The sequence below is a fragment of the Zingiber officinale genome, chromosome 5A, assembly GCF_018446385.1.
Source record: "Zingiber officinale cultivar Zhangliang chromosome 5A, Zo_v1.1, whole genome shotgun sequence".
Classification (NCBI taxonomy): Eukaryota; Viridiplantae; Streptophyta; class Magnoliopsida; order Zingiberales; family Zingiberaceae; genus Zingiber; species Zingiber officinale.
The window spans coordinates 90,348,292-90,371,587 of NC_055994.1; the positions used below are offsets into that span (position 1 = coordinate 90,348,292).

Genomic DNA, 23,296 nt, shown 5'->3' on the forward strand with positions numbered 1-23,296 from the left:
GAATTAAAAATGCAGAATTGAATTTGTAAAAAGAATTAACAAGAAGTAAAAGTTATACAAGAAAGTAAAAATAGAAATCTAATGATTAGTTACAACTATGCAATATGAAAGGAAAACAAATGTTATGTTTAGTCTAACTCAATTGATAATTCCTAATGTTATAGCGCAGTTTCCGGCAACGGCGCCAAAAACTTGTTACGCACCGCAAGTGTACGGAAATATCGCAAGTAATATAAAAGATTATCGTATCCACAGGGACTGGAATAAGCACTAGGAATGTCTAAATGTGAATTAGCTAAACAACTATCCAATCGTTTCAAATGCAAAGTGAAGGTAAACAAATCTAATATTAAAGATCAACAAACAAGAGTTTAGTGTTTTGGGTTATGATAAAGGGAGATTCTAGGAGTTTCGGTTTCTTTGTAAGATTTCTTGAATGTAAATGGTTCACCAATTCTTTTCCCTCAATTGTCAAACACTTGTAGAAAGTTGCCGGTTCTCTCTTGCAATAGATAACCGGCTAAGGACTGAGAAATGTATCTAAATATGATCAATCTACGTTGTCCTTACACAGAAGCGCACCTATTACTATGCCTTCCTCGGATATCAACATAGAAGCCCACAACTTATTAATCTATCAAGATACAAGGAACTAATCACAAAATCCATCCTACTCTCTTGAATATTCCTATTTCCTCTTCAAGATTATCTCTCAAACGTCCTTACACGGGCTTGCACCTGTCACGTGGATCCCTCGGATGATCGAGTGAGAGTTTATCTCTACCAAGTCCACAAGAAATCCAAACAATCAATCAAGAATGAGAATTAAGCACAAATCACCATTAATCATTCAAGATCTAATTGATACAAGTAAAACAATGTCATTGAAACAAGAAAATGACAAATCCATAAGAAATTACATCAATCCATCATACAAATACTCCCTTAATCCTAGAATACAAGATCTACTCCATGAATCGAGGAAGAAAACCCGAAGAAATAAAGATTACAAGCATTTCTTAAATCCCCAATCCAAGAAACCAAGAAGAGGGGGAAAGAGAAAACTTATCTACGAAGAAGCCTCGTCTTCGGATCCAATCCTCGCTCCGGAGTCGAAATCGTCGAGATCTCCCTTAGAAATCCTCCCAAGAATGGGAGGAAACCACCAAATCTTGCCTTCTCCCAAAGGGGGAGAGATCCCCTTTCAATTCATGAAGGAAGGTTTAAATAGAGGAGGAAATCGGGCGCCACACGGCCCCACGACACGGCCGTGTGAGATTCACACGGCCATGTCCAGTTCCCTCTCTGCCAAAGCTGCACGACCGTGTGACTCCACACGGCCAGGACCCTACTGTTCTCTGGAAGTGCTACACGGTCGTGTGGTGCACACGGCCACCACCTGCTTGGCCTCTGGAAACCTCACATGGCCGTGTAGATGCACACGGCCATGTAAGGCATCTGCTCTGATTTCTTCAAATCAAGACACGGCCGTGTGAGATTCACACGGCCGTGTGAGATTTTCACTGGTAGCCATGCTTAAGTCTATCTGGATTCTTTTATCTATTTGGCAAGTGGATGTCAAGACAGCATTCCTTAATGGAAGTGTTGAAGAAAACATCCATATAAAGCAACCAGAAGGGTTCATTACAAAGGGCTAAGAGCATCTTGTGTGTAAGCTCAATCGGTCTATGGACTGAGGCAAAGCTTCAAGGTCTTGGAACATCCGGTTTATCAAAGTAATCCAGATCTATGGATTTAGTAACCGGATAAGTCTTGTGTATACAAAAGATGTGATGGAAACGTGGTGGTATTTCTTGTACTATACTTAGATAATATTTTTGGTAGTTGGAAACAATATCAAAATGTTGTCAGAAGTAAGGGTATGGTTGTCCAAACAATTCGATATAAAGGACTTGGGAGAATGTATATATTCTTGAGATCAAAGTAATAAGAGATCGCAAGAAAAGAATATTTTACTTATCCCAAGCTTCATACATCGGAAAAATCCTTGCTCGTTTTAGGCATACAAAACTCCAAGAAAGGTTTCTTACCTTTTCAGGATGGAGTAACTTTATCTAAAGATATGTCTCTATAGACATCAAAGGAGATAAAGGAAATAAAGGCAGTTCTTTATGCTACGGCTGTTGGAAGCCTAATGTATGCTATGCACGAGATCAGAAATCTGTTTTGCCAAGGGCATAGTTAGCAGATATCAAAGTAACCCTGGACAAGGACAGTGGACTGCAGTAAAGCATATATTGTAGTACCTTAGAGGCACTAGAGATTATATGCTAGCTTACAAGGCAGTTAATTTAGTCCTTGTGGGTTGCATGGATTTTAATTTCCAATCGGATAGGGACAATAATAAGTCAACCTTGGGGTTTTATGTTTATTTTAGGAGGTAAAGTCATAACTATGGAAGAGTGATAAGCATAAGTGTTTTTCTGAACTCCACCATAGAAGCTTATTATATGGCAAGCCTCTGAGGTAGCCATAAAAGCTGAATGACTCAATAACCTCAAGATAGACTTAGATATGATTTCTAGTTTGTCCAAAGATTATTACAATTTATTGTAATAATGTTGGTGCAGTAGCAAACTCGAAGAAACCATAAGTCTATAAGGCAAGTAAACACAATAGAGAGCAAGTACCACCCAATACGAGGAATCGTATAAACGAGGAAAAGTTGTTGCCGCCTAGATTGCATCAGGTGATGACCTATAGATCCTTTCACTAAGGTCCTTAAGGCAATAGCTTTTGATGGGCATGTTGAAGGGATGGGAATCAGATGTATGGCAGCAGATATGGCAGCTTAGTCTTTTAGTATAAGTGTGAGATTGTTAGAGTGTATACTAAAAGCCTAGCTTTTGGTATAAACATTTATCTAGAAATAAGAATCACATTGGTCAAATGTCTACATTTATGATAAATGTAGTTGCTCAATTAATTTATATTGTAGATAACATGTTGTGTGGTGTCACATACAGAAGATCATGTTATCGGTTCCTTATAAATTATAAACAGTAGCTCACGACCAAGATGGAAAGGAACAAACCATTGGAAGGTCGTAGTGTAATTAGGTATTAGTTTATCTTAACTATATAATTACACTAGTACACTTAGAGTGTATTGAGTAGGACCATTTGATGTCGTTCCTTTTATACTGACTTTATAAAGGAACAAAGACCTCAGTTATTATGGAAGTATGTGCTCTTAATCCTAATATAATAACAATCACATATATTTGATATTTATTTCTTTAATTTATCAATGGGTGAGATTTAGTTCGATGAATCAATAAGCCCGATAAGTTGGGAAATGATATCACTTATAGTGTGTGTTGTTGATTATAGAAGGAAACTGTGTCCTAGAGATACTAGGATGATAATGTCCTCAAGAGGAGCTCATAAGGATTGTCATGTTAAACCCTGCAGGTGGACTTAGTCCGACATGACGATAAGGTTGAGTGGTACTACTCTTGGACTAAGATATTAATTAAATGAGTTGTCAGTAACTCGCTTAATTAATGGACATTTGACATCTTAAACACAGGGAGACTAACACACTCATAATAAGAAGGAGCCCAAAAATGTAATTTGGGATTGGTGCGGTAGTTCAATAATAGTTCTCTAGTGGAATGAATTATTATTGATAAAATTAAGTTGTGTGTTCGGGGCGAACACGGGATGCTTAATTTTATCGGGAGACCAAAACCAATTCCTCCTCTCGGTCCCTATCGTAGCCTCTTGTATATAGAGATTTATACCCACCACATACCCACCTTCTTACCCAACCAATAGGGGCCGGCCAAGCTAAGCTTGAAGCTCAAGCTTAGGGCCGGCCAAGCCTAAAGGTGGCCGGCCAATAGCTTGGAGCCCAAGCTTAGGTGGCCGGCCACATCATATTAAAAAGGATTTTTTTATTAAAATTATTTCTTATGTGGATATCATAGTTTTAAAAGAGAGTTTAAAAATTAAATCTTTCCTTTTAAAGCTTTCTACAAAAGATTAAGAAAAGATTTGAAATCTTTCCTTATTTGTAGATTGAAAGGAGATTTTATTTTTAAGAAAAACTTTCCTTTTTAACCATGATAATAATTTAAAAGAGAAGTTTAAAAATTAAATATTCTCTTTTATTAGTTTCTACAAAAGATTAAGAAAAGATTTGATATCTTTCCTTATTTGTAGATTAAGAGAGATTTTAATTTTTTAGAGATAACTTTCTTTTTATCCACATGTTTAAAAGAAAGATTTTAATTTATTAAATTTCCTTTTTATTAACCACCATGAAGGGAAAAATTATTTGAGAAATTTTTATAAATTTCCGAAAGCAAATAAGGAAGTTTTAATTCTTGTGTGAATTAAAATTTCCTTGATTAAAGGGATTAAGGTGGCCGGCCATTACAAATAGAAAAGAAAATTTATTTTTAATTAAATAAATTTTCCTTTTTAATGGCAAAAGAATTAAGGAAGTTTTTTATTAAATTTTCCTTATTTGCCAAGACCAAGGATTATAAAAGAGGGGGTAGAGGAGGCTTCAAGGTGAATGTCTCTAATTATTCTTCTCCTCTCTTTTCCTCCTTGGTGGCCGGCCCTAGCTTCTCTCTCTTCTCTTCTTCTTATGGCCGGCGGCAACCTTTCTTGGAGCTCTTGATGGTGGCCAGTTCTAGCTAGGAGAAGAAGGAGAGAAAGGTGGTTTTGTTTCTTGTATCCCTTGGAGCTTGGTGGTGGTGGCCGGACCTCTACTTCTCTTGGAGAATTGTGGTGGCCGAAACTTGCAAGGAAGAAGAAGGTGCTTGGTGGTTCTCATCTCGGAAGATCGTTGCCCACACAACGTCCGAGGTTAGAAGAGGAATACGGTAGAAGATCAAGAGGTTTTTCTAAAAGGTATAACTAGTAATTTTTCTTTCCGCATCATACTAGTTATTTTTGGAAATAATACCAAATACAAGAGGCTTACGTTCTAGTATTTCGAATATGTTTTTCGAAGTTGTGTTCTTTTGTTTTGTTTTTTTTCCCTTGTGATTTGATTGTTCTTTTTGGTTAACCTAAAGTTATTTTAGGAAATTAAATATTAGCTTTCTATAAAAGGTTTTGTCTAGTCGGTGGTGGTTGCTCCCATATCCAAGAAGGCCGTGTGCCTCGCCACGTCAGTACTGGGAACCAATTATGGAAATTAATATTTAATGGAATTAATAACTTAAGGTGATTTGGGTCGAACGTGTTAAGTTCCGCAGGAGACCCAAGTCAAAACCTAAAAGAACAAATAGATTAAGTTTTGGATCAAACGTGTTAAGTTCCGCAGGCGATCCAAAATTTAATTTAAAAGAACACATGGTAGCTAGGAAAAGGTTCAGATCTTTGTACAAAATTTTTGTACAATGGAACCTCTAGGCTTTCCGAGTAGCAACCAACACATTCGTCTCGATAATGTTGGAGAATTTACTTTACATGCTTTTAATAATTATTGTATGCCCATTGGAATAAATATTGAACATCCTATAGCACATGTTCATACACAAAATAGCTTCACATAGTCACTAATAAAACATCTTCAATTAATTGCAAGACCTTTACTAATGAAGACAAAACTTCTAATTTTTGCTTGGAGACATGATATTCTACATGCAGCTGCACTAATTCATAAAAGACCTATGAGTTATCATGAGATTTTCCCTTTACAATTAATTAATAGTCAGAAATTAAATATTTCTCATCTAAGAATTTTTGGATGCGTGATTTACATGTCAATTGTGTTGGATGAGACGGGGTGAATCATGTGGTTTTGAAAAACTTGTTCTTTTCAATATTGAAAACAAAGTACGTAGCGGAAAAACATAGAAATTAAAAAAAAACAAGTAAGAAAACAGAGATAGACACAATCAGTTTTATTTGGTTCGGAGCCTTTGATGACTCCTACTCCAAAATCCAGGTCCCACAGACCTATTGATGGATAATCCACTAAAATACATCTTTTAAAACCGCCGGAAGAGGGAATCAAGTACAAAAGAAAGTCGGAATAAGTGCAACACACTACACTTGCCCTTTGTAATAATTAAGTACAAAAATTAAAGTTACCAAACACTTTTTCAGAGACGGTCGACTCAAACTCAGTGTTTGGGTGGCTTCTCAGTGGTAGACAGACATAGTAGCATTGTAGCAGAGTTGCAGTAGGAAGCTAGAGCAATCAGAACCTCAATTGGATGCGTAGAAGCTTGTATATGAGTTGTTTTTGAAAGCTTGGTCGAGATGCTCTTATAAAGGCTATGAGAGGCACCTTTCATAGGGTTGAAGGCGCCTGTAGCATGTAAAACTTGATCTTGAAAAAAGATGATCCTTATTGCCAAAGAGGTCAAAATTTTATTCTGCGAAAGACACCTTCCATGCATCGAAGGCGTCTTCCAGGAATAGTGCCAAGGCGGCTTCCAATGCTTGAAGGCACCTCGGATATTGTTCACCAGAGACTTTTTGTGTTCTTTTTACCCTGCAAAATATGTTAGTTTAATAAACCAAATAATAACATGTAAAACAAGTGTTAGCACAATAATAATGAGTAATAATAATTAGCTCTTGCTCTCTCTAGACTAGAAACTAGTCAATGTCTCAATTTAGGGATCCAAAATATACCTATATTGGACCGATGCCTACTGTCACTCAACTGAAACGCGTCCTTACTGAGTCACTCTCCTCTAGTGACTTACCTAACTTACCAACTTGCAGTCTGTCGATTAGCCTCTTGACCCACCAGGTCTTCATGCCAGTTGTTAAGTCCGCAGACCCAATTGGACTTATGCCGATAGTTAGGTCCCGCGGACCTAATCAGACTTCCTGTCAGATATCAGGTCGGTTTTTGACTTATTTGGGCTTCACATCACATATCAGGTCCTCAGACTTAGCTGGATTTTAGCCTGGTGTCAGATTCTTCAGACTCATCAACTCCTGCACACTTGGTAAAACAATTAGATTACATAAAGACCTAACTTAACTCACTTATCATTCATCAAAATCTGAGTTGGACTGTTAGTGCAAATTACACCAACAAATTGCTCCACCACAATGCACTAAGATGAGTCTTGAAAGAAGGTTGGAAATTTATGTTGGATATATATGAATCTCCATCTATTGTTAAATATCTAGAACTATTGATAGGAGATTTATTTACATCATGTTTTGACAATTATCAATTTGATAAAATGACATTTCCAACGTTAAAAGGGGAAAATAAGTAGTTGGAAAAGGAAATTCTCTGGTGTGAGTTATCATTATCTCATTTTGATTCTCGAACAAAGCAAAGTGAACTGAAAGTTCAAAAGATTATTTACTTGTAAAATTTATCCAATCAAGTGCCAGATGCATTTACTGACTTAAAAAAAGTGACAAAATCATGTATTCTAGCTGCTAACGCTCCAATCAAAATTGATGTCCCCGAAGAACAAGCTAAAATTGCAAATGAGCCTAAACTACAAGTGAAACATGATAGACCTATTGGTTCTAAAGATAAATGTTCTTGTAAAATAAAAGAATCAAAGACTCAAAATAAGGAAGTAATAACTCCGGAAGAGTCACCAGTCATCGATAACATGATTTCAAAAGAATCTCAAGTATTTGATAATCAAGCAATAAATTATGTTATAGTTGGGAAAAGATGGAATCAAAATAAAATCATATTGCATGCGATATTGTGAAAGATGATAAGGATCATGAACTAAAGTCTGTTAATGAATCAAAGGCTCAAAACGAGGAAGTAATAACTCTAGAAGAGTCTCCCGTCATTAATAACATGATTTCAGAAGAATGTCAGGTACCTTATATTCAAAAGATCTCTATAAATTATGCTATGACTGGAAAAAGATGGAATCAAAATGAAATCATATTGCATGCAATATTGTGAAAGATAATGAGGATAATGAACCAAAGTATGTTAATGAATATAGACAAAGAAATGATTGACCTAAATGAAAAGATGTGATTGATACATAATTGAAATCACTCACAAAATATAAAGTTTTTGGACCTGTAGTTCATACACTAGAATGTGAAAAATCGATCAATCATAAATCAGTTTTTGTGCACAAATGAAATAAGAAAAATGAGATTGTTAGATATTAGGCGCGACTTGTTGCTCAAGGTTTCTCTTAGAGACCTGATATTGATTATGAGGAGACATATTCTCTCATAGTGGATGCAACAACATTTTAATATTTGTTAAGTTTGACAAACCATAAAAGATTAGAAATGCGATTAATGGATGTTGTTGCAGTATATTTGTATGACTCACTTGATAATAACATATACATGAAACTTCTTGAAGGATTCAAACTACCAGAGACATATGATTTAGGTCACTGGGAATTATACTTGATTAAGTTATGTAGATCTTTGTATGGATTGAAACAATCTAGATATATGTGATATAAACGTTTTAGTAAATATCTGTTAAAAAAGGGATATCTAAATGATCTCATATGCTCATGTGTATTTATTCATAGATCCAGATCCAAATTTGTTATAATTATAGTATATGTTGATGACTTAAACATTATTGCCACTACCAATGCACTTTTTGAAACGGTAGATTACCTAAAGAAAGAGTTTGAGATGAAATATCTCAAAAAAAAAAAATAAAACTCTATCTTGGTTTGCATATTGAGCACCTTGAAAATGGAATATTTGTCCATTAAACTGCTTATACATCAAAGATGTTACAGAGATTTTATATGGATAAAAGCACATCCATTGAGTAAACCAATGGTCGTAAGGTCTCTTGATGTAAATAAAGATCCATTTCGACCTCGAATGAATGACAAACAACTTAATGGTCTTGAAGTACCATATCTTAGCGTTATTGGAGTACTAATGTATCTTGCGAGTCATACAAGACCCAATATAACATTTGCTATAAATTTATTAGCAAATGAAATATTTGTTCATCAAACAACTTATACATCAAAGATGTTATAGAGGTTTTATATGGATAAAATACATCCATTGAGTAGCCCAATGGCCGTAAGGTCTCTTGATGTAAATAAAGATCCATTTCAACCTCGAATGGATGACGAAGACTTTATTAGTCTTGAAGTACCATATCTTAGTGGTATTGGAGCACTAAGATATCTTACCAGTCATACAAGACCCGAGATACCATTTGTTATAAATTTATTAGCAAGATATAACTCTTCTCCAACAAGAAGACACTGGAATGAAATTAAACATATATTTTGATATCTTCAAGGTACGATAAATATGGGATTATATTATCCTCATATGCCTAAAACGGAATTGAGTGGGTATGATGTTGGTTATTTATCTGACCCTTATAATGGTAGATCTCAAATGGATTATGTATTCACATGTAGTAGTACAACTATATATATCTTGGAGATCTATGAAGCAAACGATTATTGCCTCATCTTCTAACCATTCTGAGATCATAGTAATTCATGAGGCAAGTCGAGAATGTATATGGTTGAGATCTATAATATATCACATTTGAGAGACATATGTTTTACCCTTAAATAAGAATGTCCTGACGACATTATGTGAGGATAATGCTGCATGCATTGCTCAACTAAAGGAAGACTACATTAAAGGCGATTGAACGAAACACATAGCACCAAAATTCGGGTTTACGCATGATCTTTAGGAGAGAAGTGATATCGTTGTTGAACAAATCCATTCATGGAATAATTTGGCCGATTTTTTTACAAAGACTTTGCCTACTTTGACATTTGAAAGACTAGTACGCAATATTGGGATGCATAAATTGAAAGATCTAAAGCGATATGATAAAGAGGAGGAGTAATTATATTGTACTATTCTTTTCATCATCATAGTTTTTCCCACTGGTTTCCTGATAAGGTTTTTAATGAAGCAATATTATAAATGACATCCAAGGGGGAGTATTATGAATGTACCTGGATACCATAAATTTGAATCTATCTTACCAATGAATTAAGTGAATGTATCTAAAGTGAAAGATGAAATGAATATATCTTACAAATGCAATCAATGTATATGATTCTTGGTTAAAATGTATTTACTTTTAATGTTGAATATATCTACTCACCCTATAAATGGGGAGTTGTAAACATCATTTTAGTAAGAAGTAACAAGAATTCTCTCTTTTTCCTCTTCTCATCCTCTCGTTGTTATTCCGTTACCGTTATAACAACTAGTGCTTTACTAGTTGTTCTTATTTTTAGTTTTACAGAGAGTAATTTTTTAAATAACTGAAGGTGAGTGATGGGTCACAAGCAATTCGTGATGTCTATGAAAATGGTCACTTAAGATCTTCAAATCAGTCTCATCAAACGCTGTAAAGTAGATGGTTACAGATCAAATGAGACTTTGATCAAGTAACCTACTTAATGTCTTTGTCAATGACTTATTCTAACTGAATTTTGAGCAATGAAGAGCGTATGCTCTCATCAATTATTGCCAATTCCCCTACTTTATTGTCTTCTTTCCTCTTGTTGGGTTCGGAGCGCAGCGGAAGACTTATAATGAATCATGGATCTTTCGTGGTACATATAGTTTTACACAAAAAACAATATAAAACATACTTCGAGTCCTCGATAGGTGTGAATGATATCACAGACAGATAGACAGATAAGAGCCCCACGTGTGACTCCTCTAGCAGTATCCACACGCACTAGATCACGAACTTGATACGATCCGTTAGGTGCTAGCCACTTGGATCGACAAAGTCTTGGAAGCACTACCGATCTCTTCCGGTGGAAGACGAAGTTGACGAAGGAGAAATAGAGAGAATGAAATCTTTTTTTTTTTTTTTTTGATTCTTTCCGAGGATGGCTATTTATAGCTTCCAAGGAATACGAAGAGTTAAGTTTTCAATTAATTCATCATTTATGATCTTCATTAATAAGAAAGATGAAGAGTTATAGGCTCCATAAATTCTTCATTTATAACCTTCATTATGATAACTCTTCAAATTCTTCATTAATTATCATTATGATGACTCTTCGAATTCTCCATTAATCATCATGATTATGAATATTCGAATTCTCTCTTCTTTGTATCAAATAAATTCATATTTGATCTTGATCTCGACTAGCTTCCGATACTCTTGTTCATGTCTACGTGCTATGCGTGCGACCCTCTAAGTTTTATATACGAAGGTAGTGTAAATCCATACACAGACTAAGGTAACCGTCTAGCAACAGTTTTTAGCCACCCAACGTGATAAAATTAATATCAGTCATAAACTGTAAACCATTATGAACCGATTACTGTGTAATTCAATCTCTTCATCTAAAACCTACATCCCAATTAATTCGATACATTATGTATCATTACCAAATTAATTGTTTTACTTGATTTCCAAGATATAATAGACTCTTCCTGAATGATAAATCATTCCTCCCATGACCATGGATTTTGAGTCACTAATATCTCTATCAAGCGGCCAGGATGTTAACTCCTAATCCAAACGAGCGATGAATCCTCTATTCTCTCTACGTTTTGTCATACACCCAACTACCGTATTAATCACAATCCGATTAAAGACTGCTTTTAACGGTGTCAAAGCACATAACTCCACGCATAGAATAAATGAAGGTCTCAAGTCAAAAGATTAGTTACACTCGTTCATAAGAGGAATAACCAATGATGCTTAATATGCGGTCTCCTCTTGAGTGGGTCGTGTCCAGTGTACCTCTAAACTCAAGGCACCCCCAAGTATAACTTGGATATCCATCCCTCCGGTCTATCTTGACCTAATCATACTCAGTGTTGATCTAGATATTCATGCCCCCTCTAGATATCTATCCGATCAAGGACTGTTTTCAGATTAATATACCCATTAATTTGTGGGACTTTATCATTAATCATATACGTACAGAAAAATAAATAATTAATGATAAATTTTTACCTTTATTAAATAATTATCCATAAAATATATAAGAAATGTCTTAACACATAAGTGCACACACTAACACTTCTTAAATGGTTTATTTGCAAGCAAGAGAGTCTGCTTGTGCAAGCTGAGGTTTTACACATATTAGCTGCTTACGCCTCCATGAAACATATGCTTTGTAGTAGAACTTAGGCTATGTCTGATTTGAGCTGTGACCACCTCGTTGTCCAATTAAATCCATCAGTCAAATGTCAAGCAACTAAAGTAAAAAGGCTTTGAAAAAGTCAATGGCAAACCAATGACATACACGTGATAAATTCCACCGAAGGAAGAAATCAAAAGAATATGTATTTTCCTTTTTGAAGCAGCGGGTCAAACGTTCGTCACCAACATCGTTGCCACGTTCCAACGATGCCCGCGCTGCCACGGAAACCTATCAATTTCATAAATGATATATCATTCGAGCCACAGGACACCGTTCCAGCCACACATAATTTGCCCTCACACTACGAATGACTTCATCATAGCAACGTGTTCTCTTTCTTCCGCTGCGAAGGAACGAAACAGATGCCGCCTTTCTGGATCAAGACATTGAGAAAGAGAATAAGAAGACAGTATTTGAGTTAGCCCGGCGTCGCTCCAACTAATTCATTTAAGGCCTCGTCAACTCACTCTACCAATTAATTCGAACCCGATAAGCTCAATTTGCGACCATATGCAAATAAACATATTTTTTGGAGGCATTTAGTAGGCTTTAAAACTTTAAATGAATTGCTAAATATAACTTAATCTTTTAGATTTTTGATAAAAAAATAATTCAATCATATAAAAAATTTTCATCAATTATTAAAATAAATCAAAAGTATTCCTAATGATTAAGGGACGGTCTATTAATTTAAACAATATTCTGATTCTAATTTCATCGAATCGAATAAAATTATCCTTTTAACCAAAAAAACCCGATCCGTTAACGGAGGAAGCTATAAACGGCGGGTTCAATCTCTCCTCGACGAGTTTATTACTTCAAGCCGCAAGGTCTGGTCGCTTGTGCCTGGCTGCAACACGCGGGGCTCGATTCAATCGCCCACAAAGCGCAGATCCACATTTTTACAGCCGCACTCTTCTAGCATAAGGATTTCAGTAGCCGTTTCTTTCTCCTGTCTCTGCTTTTCTCTCCCATGGCGATTGTGGCGGACATCGGCGGTATGGCGGTTCGGAGCATGCCGGAGCGTTCCAACCTGGCTTCGTCACGGCTTGCCGCTCGGATCCGGAGTTCTTTTGGAATGGGATGGGGTTTGCGATCCAGGCGGGTTTCGGTGAGATCGATGGCTATAGCGGAAAGGGGCGAAGACGCGCAGTACTCTGGGGTTTCCGTTGACCATCTCAACCCGGTGAGTTGAAGTGACCTTAATCTTTGAAATTAAATATTTTATTTGAAAAGATCGAATTCTAAGATTTTATTGATGTAGTGAATCCATCTTTTTGCTGCTTTAAATGCGATGTTTGATTGTCGGATTCGATTTTGTATTTATTGGTGAACTTTAATCGGATTAGTTGTTTATATTCTATTGGGTTCTTATACGTATGGCTCTTTGACCTTCCTGACTTGAGAATGTGGGAGTGTACAGATTCAATTATGTTAGTTTAGCCCCTACAGTTCAGTGAATTGTTTCTGGTAAAAAAAATTCCATATTCTTTGGGTTGCTGTTATAAGATTTGAATTTCAAACTCACGTGAAAAAAAAATGAAGTTGTGGTAAATTCATGGGCTAAAATAACTAAAGAAATTACTCTTGTGAACTTCAGCCAGACACAGTGAATGAGAGGTTGACAGTCACAGCATCAAATTCTGAAAGGAAAACAAAGATAGTTTGTACAATTGGCCCTTCATGTAACACACGTGAGATGATATGGAAACTGGCAGAGGCGGGAATGAATGTTGCAAGGCTTAATATGTCCCATGGAGATCATGAATCACATCAGAAGGTCATTGACTTGGTAAAAGAATACAACGCTCAGTCCAAGGACAACGTTATTTCCATAATGCTAGATACTAAGGTATGTGCCTCTGCGAACAGTACTTAGCTCTTACTGTTGACTTAGCAAGGTGCATTTCTAAAATGCTTGACATTGTTTATATCTAATATTCTTGAGATTTAGCTTAGTACATTGGCAGAATATGCACTTAGTATTTTCTTGTCTATGATTCGTTTTCTCTTTAGGCTTCCGTCAATGTTGTTGCTTCATCTTATTTAACTGAATATCACTCAGTATGATGCCTTAAATTAAATTTTCCAGCATAATAGACGTGGTGAATATTATTCTTAACATACTGTTTCAACACTACCTGCAAGCATGCACCAGGACGAACTTGTGATAAATTTCATTGTTTGCTGAAAACCTAATTTTTTTTTCAGAATTCTAATGGTCATGTGATTTCAATTTTTTTTTTCTGATTCATTAACTTACACAATAACTTATTCCTTTCCCGGCATACATTGGATACTACTTATATGCATAATGGTGGCAGTTCTGTATTAGACTGATAAAAATTTGTGACGAGGTTCTCCTAGCACCGGCATGTTATGGTAATCCTGCTTTCTTATTTGGTTTCACCTTTAAAATGACGTCCACTGAAGAAATGCATGACTAATATTTTAAGGAGAAAGGAGGTTTCCTCCAAATTAAAAGCATTACAAAGCTTATATGAGCTATATCCTTGGTTACTAACTGAGAAAGAACAGATAAAACAGAAGTACATATACTTAATCTGATACTCTAGTCATATACACTATACAGGGCCCTGAGGTAAGAAGTGGGGATGTGGTTCAGCCTATCTTGCTCAACGAAGGGCAAGAGTTCAATTTCACTATCAAAAGAGGAGTCAGTTCAGGAGATACTGTCAGTGTAAACTATGATGATTTTGTTAATGATGTTGAAGTTGATGACATTCTTTTGGTTGATGGTAAGTATACTTTTCAGATGACTCTCGCTTTTAGATGTTTCTTAAAATGTCCATGCTTTGATTGTATAAATGCATTTCTTAAAATGTATATGCCTTGATTGAATAAATGTGTTCCATAAAATGTATATGCCCTTGTATAAATGCCTCTATAAATGATCTGAAAGTGCAATTAGTTTATAAGATGATGATCATCTCGGTAATTAAAAAGCTTTTTGATTGCATCACTTTATTCAATCTTATCAAGACCTATGATGGATGTGTGGGATCGCAAAGACGCTAAGGGGGAGGTAGGGTGAATAACGTTCGTCACTTTTTCAAAATAATTAGTTAAAACAACGCAGCGGAAAAAAAAGAAACGAGAACACACAAACAATCGCTAACACAAGTCTTTTTTACTTTGTTCGGAGCCTTCGGCGACTCCTACTCTAAGGCTTGCACTCGTGAAGTGCTTTTGTTGGACAATCACTATAAGTTCGAAAATGTTTACAAAATTTAAGTACAAGAATTGTTAAATAAAAATACTGACAAATTGCTTGAGCGTTGGTTGTTGGTGTAGCCTTTCGAAGCAACGCGCGAGTACGAAAGTTAGAGCGAGTGATGTTGTGGAGCTATTGGTCGAAGTCCTTTTTATAGGCCACCCCGGGCGCCCGGACCACCCCTGGGCGCACCGGGCGCCTGGAGTGCTGACGTGGCTGCTCCTTGTCGAAAGTTTGTCTCTAAAACTTTTATCCATCTCCAGGTGCTTGACATATGGATCCTGACGTGTGTCATCCACTCAGCGTCTACCACGTGGTCGCCCACTAGCTTCACCCCTTGCCCGGGCGCCTGGACCACCTCCGGGCGCTTGGACCTCCGAGCACTTGGACCAAGTCTGGACGCCTGAAACCTTTTTTTCAGTCTTTTGCTTTCCTGTATCATAAAGTTAGCATAACAAGTAATAATATGAAAATGAGTAATATATTTGGCCGTCCCGGTCCTGACTTTGAGTTTTGTTGAAACCCTAGGTCAGACCGACGCTAATGCGCCCTCACTGGATCTCTTCTCCAGTTGCTTACTTCCACTTACCAATCGTTGTCTTCCTTGATGTCAGGCCTGTAACTCACCAGGACTTCCTATCAGATCTCAACCAATCTGGACTTCAGCTAGTTGTCAACCCAATTGGCCAGATCTCAACCAATCTGGACTTCACCCAGTTGTCAATCCAACTGGTCTTCCTCATCTCAACTAATCTGGACTTCATGCTACCTATCAACCTTGCTGGATTTCAGCCTGGTATTTCGGTCCTCTAAACCTATCAAGTTCATATCCTGCACACTTTGTAAAAAGATTAGATCACAATATAATCTAACTTTAATCTTTGTCCTATATCAAAATCTGAGTTTGATTATTAGTGCAATCTGCACCAACATGATGTACATCCGCATCAACTACACTGCCTAGTCAGGATGTCCAATTCCATATGCAAAATTTTGTTGCTTTTTGAATTTGAAAAAAAAGACAATGGTGCATTTAATTGCAACGAATGAAAAAGTGGATTTTCAAGTCTTTCTTCCTTTTTTTTATCAGTTAGACAGCATCTACTTTCTCATTGTTTTGTGTATGGCTGTTGCTGTATTAGCTCTTGTATACCATCATGTATAATGTAAGTCCTGTGGTATCTTTTAGGAGGAATGATGTCGTTATCTGTGATATCAAAAACTGCTGACACTGTCAAATGCAAAGTAATAGACGGCGGAGAACTCAAATCAAGACGCCACTTAAATGTGAGGGGCAAGAGTGCTACACTTCCATCCATTACTGGTACTTTGCCCTTCGTATGCTTCTCTTGTCAAAGAATTTATACAATTCTTTCTTCCATCCTGAATTTTTTTTACAAGTATATTTAATCACTTTTTGAGTTTGATCTTCCTACAGAAAAGGATTGGGAAGATGTTAAATTTGGCATGGAGAACCAAGTTGATTTTTATGCTGTGTCATTTGTGAAAGATGCTAAAGTGCTACATGAACTTAAAGACTATCTAAAAAGTAAATTTATAGGTTTAGCCTTTAATCAAAGTTTTTTTTTGTAGATTCAATCACTGTTCATAGATCACAATATTTTTAATTTCCAATTTTTTTGCTACCTTCAAGGTCACAATGCTGATATACACATAATGCCCAAAATTGAAAGCGCTGATGCAATTCCAAATCTCGATTCAATTATATCGGCTTCAGATGGGGTAAGGAATCTTGATGTTCATCTACAGTTAGCAGAAAATTTACAGAGTATCATTGGACGGATATACTTGAATTGATACTCTGTAAAGTATACTTTATTTTTGCCAAAAATAATAATCTTGAAATATTGTAGGCAATGGTGGCTCGTGGAGACCTTGGTGCGGAACTTCCAATTGAGGATGTTCCCTTGCTGCAGGTGAAACATTTAGTTACTAAATCTATTTAGTTTTGCTTTTATTAGTTTGAGGCATCAAATCTCAGCTATGTCTGCTAAATGAGACTACGAGAGTGCATAAGTTTCATGTATTATCACAACAAAAATTAGTAATGTGCTAAAGATGATCTGATATCCTCAATTGGTTACTATTGCATTGTTGAACTCTCATACCATCTATTAATATTTTATAATAGAAAGGATTTCGATGATATCATTTAATTTTTATTTTGGGGTGAAAAGTTCTGGTCTGTTGGAAAGTCCATAGAACAGGATTAAAGTTAATCTAGTTAGAGCATCTCCAATGCAAGGTTTTTTGAGAGGTTTGTAAAACCAAAAAGCTGGACAAAAAAGCTCTCAAACCATTGTGGCCATGAGGTTTTTAGTTCAAGAGCAGTAGTAAAAATCAATCCTGGTTTTTTCTCTCAAAATTAACAATGTAAGTGCAGCCAGTAATTAATTAACAATGAGGTTTGAGGTTTGTATGAGGATTTTTTTGATCGTGCAGAGAGTAGCAGGTGTTTATACATATGAGGTGACATATTTGAAATTATTAAAAAGTTCGAGCTCTAACCATTGGAGATATGTCTGAATATAGATGACGCATTTTCATTCGACAGAAATGGAACATGTCATATATGGCTTTTTATGGTTTAACTATTGAAATTTAGACACTTGTTGATTTTGAATCTCTTCCTTTTGATATTTCTTTGTTCTCTTACCACACATGTTTGGAACTTTAAAAAATTTCGATGCAACTTTGCAGGAGGAGATAATTAGAAAATGTAGAAGCATGAGAAAACCAGTAATTGTAGCAACAAATATGTTAGAAAGCATGATAAACCATCCAACCCCGACCCGAGCTGAAGTTTCTGACATAGCAATTGCAGTTCGAGAAGGCGCAGATGCCATCATGCTGTCCGGAGAGACTGCACATGGAAAGTAAGTCAGAATGCACTTTTATGTCCTTATGCTCTCTTCATTTGCCAATTTGTTTATGGATTTGTATAACCACAAAAGGGTATCCTGTCTAAATTAATTGAACCTTGATTCTAGGTTTCCACTGAAAGCTGTTAAAGTAATGCACGATGTGGCACTGAAAACTGAATGGTCAATATCGAAAACTGTGGGGGATCCTATAGCTGCTAAAATGTTTCAGGTAACCATCTTTAAGAACGCAGCATGAACTCTTTCTTTACACTAATTTCACAATTGATTCTGGAGTCGTACGATGCAAATCCAATACTTCTCTTGCTTTGAAGGCTGTAAATGAAGATTCTTCCCCTGGCCACACAAGCGCGATGTTTGCTTTCCATGCGACAACAATATCTAACACTCTAGGCACTCCCATTATAGTTTTCACCCAAACCGGATCCATGGCTGTGCTTCTGAGCCACTACCGACCATCATCTACCATATTTGCATTCACAAATAAGTAAGCATCATCATGTTACCGTCTCACTTATGTTTGTATGAACTTCCTGTACCTTATTGGTCATCGCAAAATGAGACCTTAACTCTTATGCATATTTGGCAGTGAAATAGTGAAGCGGAGACTGTCGTTGTATCACGGAGTTACGCCTATCCACATGGAATTCACTAACGACGCAGAAGAGACATTCTCAAGGGCGATCAAATTCTTGCTGGTACTGCTGATTTTGATTCTCGTGCTTGACTCTCCTTGATTTCTCTTTCTTTCTTTTCTCGTTTAATGACCTTGGCTTTGGTCGAAACAGGATCACGATCACTTGAACAATAAAGAACATGTAACCCTGGTTCAGAGTGGAGTTCACTCCATTTGGAGGCAAGAGTCGACGCATCGAATTCAGGTTCGCAGTGTCCAGGCCTGATCTAATCTGCTGATCTGAATGCAAGAGGCAAGTTCTCGTCTAAGGTGACGCTAAAATGCAACTTTAGGAGGTAATAGCTATACCGCGTTTGAGATCTTTCAGTATAAGTACGGACGGGAAGACTACGCACCCACTTCTATTTTAGTTTTTTGTTTTCTAAGAATAAAACTTGAGTATCATTTTGAAATATTCCTCTCTACGCTTCCTATCTAAATCAGCAAACACTATTTGAATTGATTGTTTCGTAAAAATATTGATATTTTCTTTCCTGTGTTTACTTGGAGGATCGGAGAAATTGAATAGTTTAATGTCGTAGTTTAATTTCTAGGCTGTTTTTTTTTTTTACCCTTTTTCTCCATCTCCCTCTTCCTTCATTGCCAACGGAGTACGCAATGTCACGGGCAACGACAAAGTGTCACTAACTTCTACAACCTTCCGAGCCATGTCATAAAAGAGGATAAACGACTGTACGCAACAAACTCAAAAGAAGAAGAAGAAGAAACAACTGTACGCAACAAACTCAAAAGAAGAAGAAGAATTCGGGTTCATATGGCTACTCGGAAGAAGTTTCTTCTTCCTGCAGTGGACTTCCGTTCCTTCCCTTTCCAACGTGTTTGGTATTGGACCAGAGCTTCCCATTTGTGCATGACCTCTTCATCGCCACTGGCCTCATCACGCCATGCAACCCCTTGTTCTTCCTATGCTGCCCTGCCGGGCGCCGCCCCGAGCTGCCGCCGCCACTGCCAATCCACACCCCCTTCTTTGCTTGCGCGATCTCATCCTCCATCTTCATTTTCAACACGTCGCCGATGTGAATGCCGATGTGAATGCGGTCGGCATTCACCAAAAAGGACCGAACCTCATCCCCATCTCTCGCCTCGACAATGGCGTCGACCGCCTCCTCTGGCGCCGGCGTTGTCTCTTCACAATCGACGTTGATCTCGTTTTCTATGTTCACCGTCACCTCCTCGGCGCGTGATGCTTCTTCCTCCCTGCCGCGCTCCGTCTCAAGGGCCTCCGGCGCCGGCGGCAGATGGAGAGGCGGCGCAATGTTAGATCGGCAAAGAGGGCAATTGGAGCGCGAGCTCAACCAGGCGTCGATGCAGGGGAGATGGAAGGCGTGGCCGCACTTAGGGAGCAAGCGGAGTCTCTCCGCCTCCAAGAACTCGCTGAGGCAGACGGCGCAAACCGTGCCATGGACCGCCCCGTCGCCCAGCCTGTACTCGTGGACCGCGATCTTGCGGATCAGGGCCTCGTCGAGTCCGTTGGGCCAGGTCGACTGGCCGCCGGCGTTATCGCCGGGGAAGCGAGTCTGGTAGTAGCGGTCGAGCCAGAGGCAGTGGTGGGAAGCGAAAGCACGGTAGCAGAGAAGGAGAAGGGCGCCGGCAAGGATGCCAATGGCGGCGAAGAAGATGGCGGAGGCATTGGCGGAGGAGGAGGCGAGAGGGGGAGGCGGCGGCGGTAGAAGGACGTAGCACCATTGAGGGCAGTAGACGCTGCAGAAGCCCATGAAGCAGTCTCTAGTGGGAAGGTAGGGAACCCAAGATTGGGACGCCATTGACGAGAGCTCGAAGGGAGGAACTGATTAGGGAGTGAGCGAGAAAGAATCGAACTGCAAAATAAGATCTTTGTGGGTTTGGCGGAGCGTGAGCTCCGACGAGGTTGTTAATAGAGGAGAGGGGTGAGAAAAGTGTGAAGGAATCAAATGTGTGCTCAATGCTTAAAGACCGGATAACGTCAAGCCCGATCCGATCCTATGAAAAATTTTTCATCAATCGTGGATAAATCGGGAAGGACTTATGACGGAAAATGTAGAAGCTCCGAGGATATATGTTAGATGATAAAAAAAAAGATAATAAACCTAGTTAGCCTAGTTAACTAGTGATTTTACAGAATTTTTTCATCGATCATCAAAATAAATCAGGAAGGATTCGCGATGAGCGACCAAGAATCTCAACATCCTTTAAGTCGCGCGTCCTATTTAATTTTTTTTTATAATTAAAAATTAAATTACGGATGTTTGGATGATAACCTAATGTCACTTACCATAGTCCCAGGGCATCGATGATAAAATAGAGTAGGAAAAATGTCAAATATGAGATGGAGTTGTTTTGCAATTATTGTGTTTTTTCTTTTCCTTTTGTTTTCTCCTTCGGAAATTATGATAGAACATAGACAAAGTAAAATTACGGCCACGCAGTTGATATTTGTTTGTTTAAATATGTCTTAGGTCAATTTTCAGTGTGTTTAAAATATCTTGTTAGGATAAAGTATTCTTTATAATTTATTTATTTGTATTTTATTGTCGGGTGTTAAACCGTTTAAAGTTATATCACCTTTAGCCCGTAAGAGAAAGTACTAGAATTTCATTTACTCTCCTCCAATATATAATTGTCTTTTTCACAATATTTTTGTGAGTTTTAAAACCGTTAAAAACAAATTAAGATTAAATTATGAGGGAAATCATTTTATTCTCATATTATTTACCTTTTCTGTATTTTTAAAGTTGTAAAGCAGTTAAACGTCTTATAATCTAAAATGAGTGAATCTAAAATGGGTGAACACATTGTCAATATTCTAAGCAGTTAATAATGCTCATTTAGAATAAATAGTATGAACAACCATATTAAGAAAAGAAATAAGTAATGAGGCAACAATGTCTATCCAATTGGATCAAAAGCAGGGGAGTGTAAAAAAAATCGATCGAATTTTAAATTCGGTTGGATTTATTTAGAAATTTATTTATTTTCTTAAAAATTTAGTTAATTCAATTTGATTTCAATTTTAAAATTTTTTATTCTATTAAATCAAATAAATTGTATAAATTAAATTTTTTAGACAAACTGAATTTCTATATTTTTTTCACAACTAAAATTAAATTTTATTAAAAAAACTATTTTTTAAACGATTAATTCTATTTTTACCTAGTCAATTGAAATTTTATCAGTTTAGTTTATTTATTTATTTTTTAAATTTTAGACGGTTCGATTTGTCGAAAAAAATCGGTTCAATTTGTTAGAAATAATAGATCATGCTTATTTCTAAATAAATATGATAACTGAATGCGAAAACATAAATCGATTGTTACCTCCAACTATTGATATTTGAAGAACACCGACACTCCTTTTGATGGTTAATGATTTAGAGTCTTCTAAAATTACAAACATCTTCTATAGATGATGTTATTATTCTGAGAAGGTATATATATGTTAAGGGAGTCTAAATGTCACTATTTATAAATACTCATTAACATCATTGAGTGAATCCTTAGTATTATGGCAAATTATGATGAAATAATCATACCATATTAAAAATATAATAAAATTATCATACCATATTAAAAGATATGATCTTAATATTAAGGCAAGATTTCAATTAATTATACACATTTAAATCTTACAAACCTCTTTATTAAGACATCAGATTGCGCATAAATAAAATCTTAACAAATATATGTCACTTAATAAGGAAAGATTCGTAATCAAAATAATATATTTTCAATATTCTCCTACTTGACACATGTATTTCATGATTCACTAAATGAATGTACATATACATGAATCATGGTGGTAGGTGCTCTAAATATGGGTATTATCTTCCTTGTATTACACATATGATGTTTCTCAACCAATATATCTTAATGAATAAGCTTATGTTTATTCAAGGTTCAACTTTAATGATATTTCTCAAATTAATTAATATATACACAAATATGAGAAAATATCATAATTAAGTTTCATTGATAACTAAATTGTTTTAACAATAAAAACTACATAAGGGAACCAAGTCACATCCTCTACACTTGATCCCTAAATTTCAATGGTGGTATGCCTTTAGTCAAAGGATCAACAATCATCAATTTAGTGCTAATGTGCTCAATAACCATTGTCTTATGTCTAACACGTTCTTTTATGACCAGATACTTAATGTCAATATGCTTAGTTTGACTCTCACTTTTATTGTTCTTAGCCATAAAGACAACAGTTGAATTGTCACAATATATCCTCAATGACTTAGAAATAGAATCCATAATTCCAAGCCCCGAAATGAAACTCTTCATCCAAACACCATGCGAGATCATCTCAAAATAAGATATAAACTCAGCCTCCATAGTAGAATTGGCAGTTAACGTCTGCTTTACACTTCTCCAAGACATAGCTCCACCGACTAGCATAAA

At 36.6% G+C, this 23,296-nt stretch overlaps 2 protein-coding genes across 2 annotated transcripts; one reads left to right on the plus strand and one right to left on the minus strand.

Moving 5' to 3' along the window:
• Window positions 1-12,888: 12,888 nt before the first annotated feature.
• LOC121980950 (pyruvate kinase isozyme G, chloroplastic-like) lies at window positions 12,889-19,396 on the plus strand. Its single transcript, XM_042533234.1, has 12 exons — window positions 12,889-13,265; window positions 13,680-13,931; window positions 14,673-14,838; window positions 16,504-16,638; window positions 16,753-16,863; window positions 16,969-17,057; window positions 17,189-17,251; window positions 18,036-18,211; window positions 18,326-18,428; window positions 18,532-18,704; window positions 18,807-18,915; window positions 19,006-19,396. Exons 1-12 carry the CDS (start codon window positions 13,053-13,055, stop codon window positions 19,117-19,119), a joined length of 1,704 nt encoding a protein of 567 aa, XP_042389168.1. The 5' UTR covers window positions 12,889-13,052; the 3' UTR covers window positions 19,120-19,396.
• Window positions 19,397-19,513: 117 nt separating this feature from the next.
• LOC121980951 (E3 ubiquitin-protein ligase Os04g0590900-like) lies at window positions 19,514-20,841 on the minus strand. The gene has a single exon (XM_042533235.1). The coding sequence runs from the start codon at window positions 20,675-20,677 to the stop codon at window positions 19,673-19,675; it is 1,005 nt and encodes a 334-aa protein (XP_042389169.1). The 5' UTR covers window positions 20,678-20,841; the 3' UTR covers window positions 19,514-19,672.
• Between the last annotated feature and the right edge of the window lie 2,455 nt (window positions 20,842-23,296).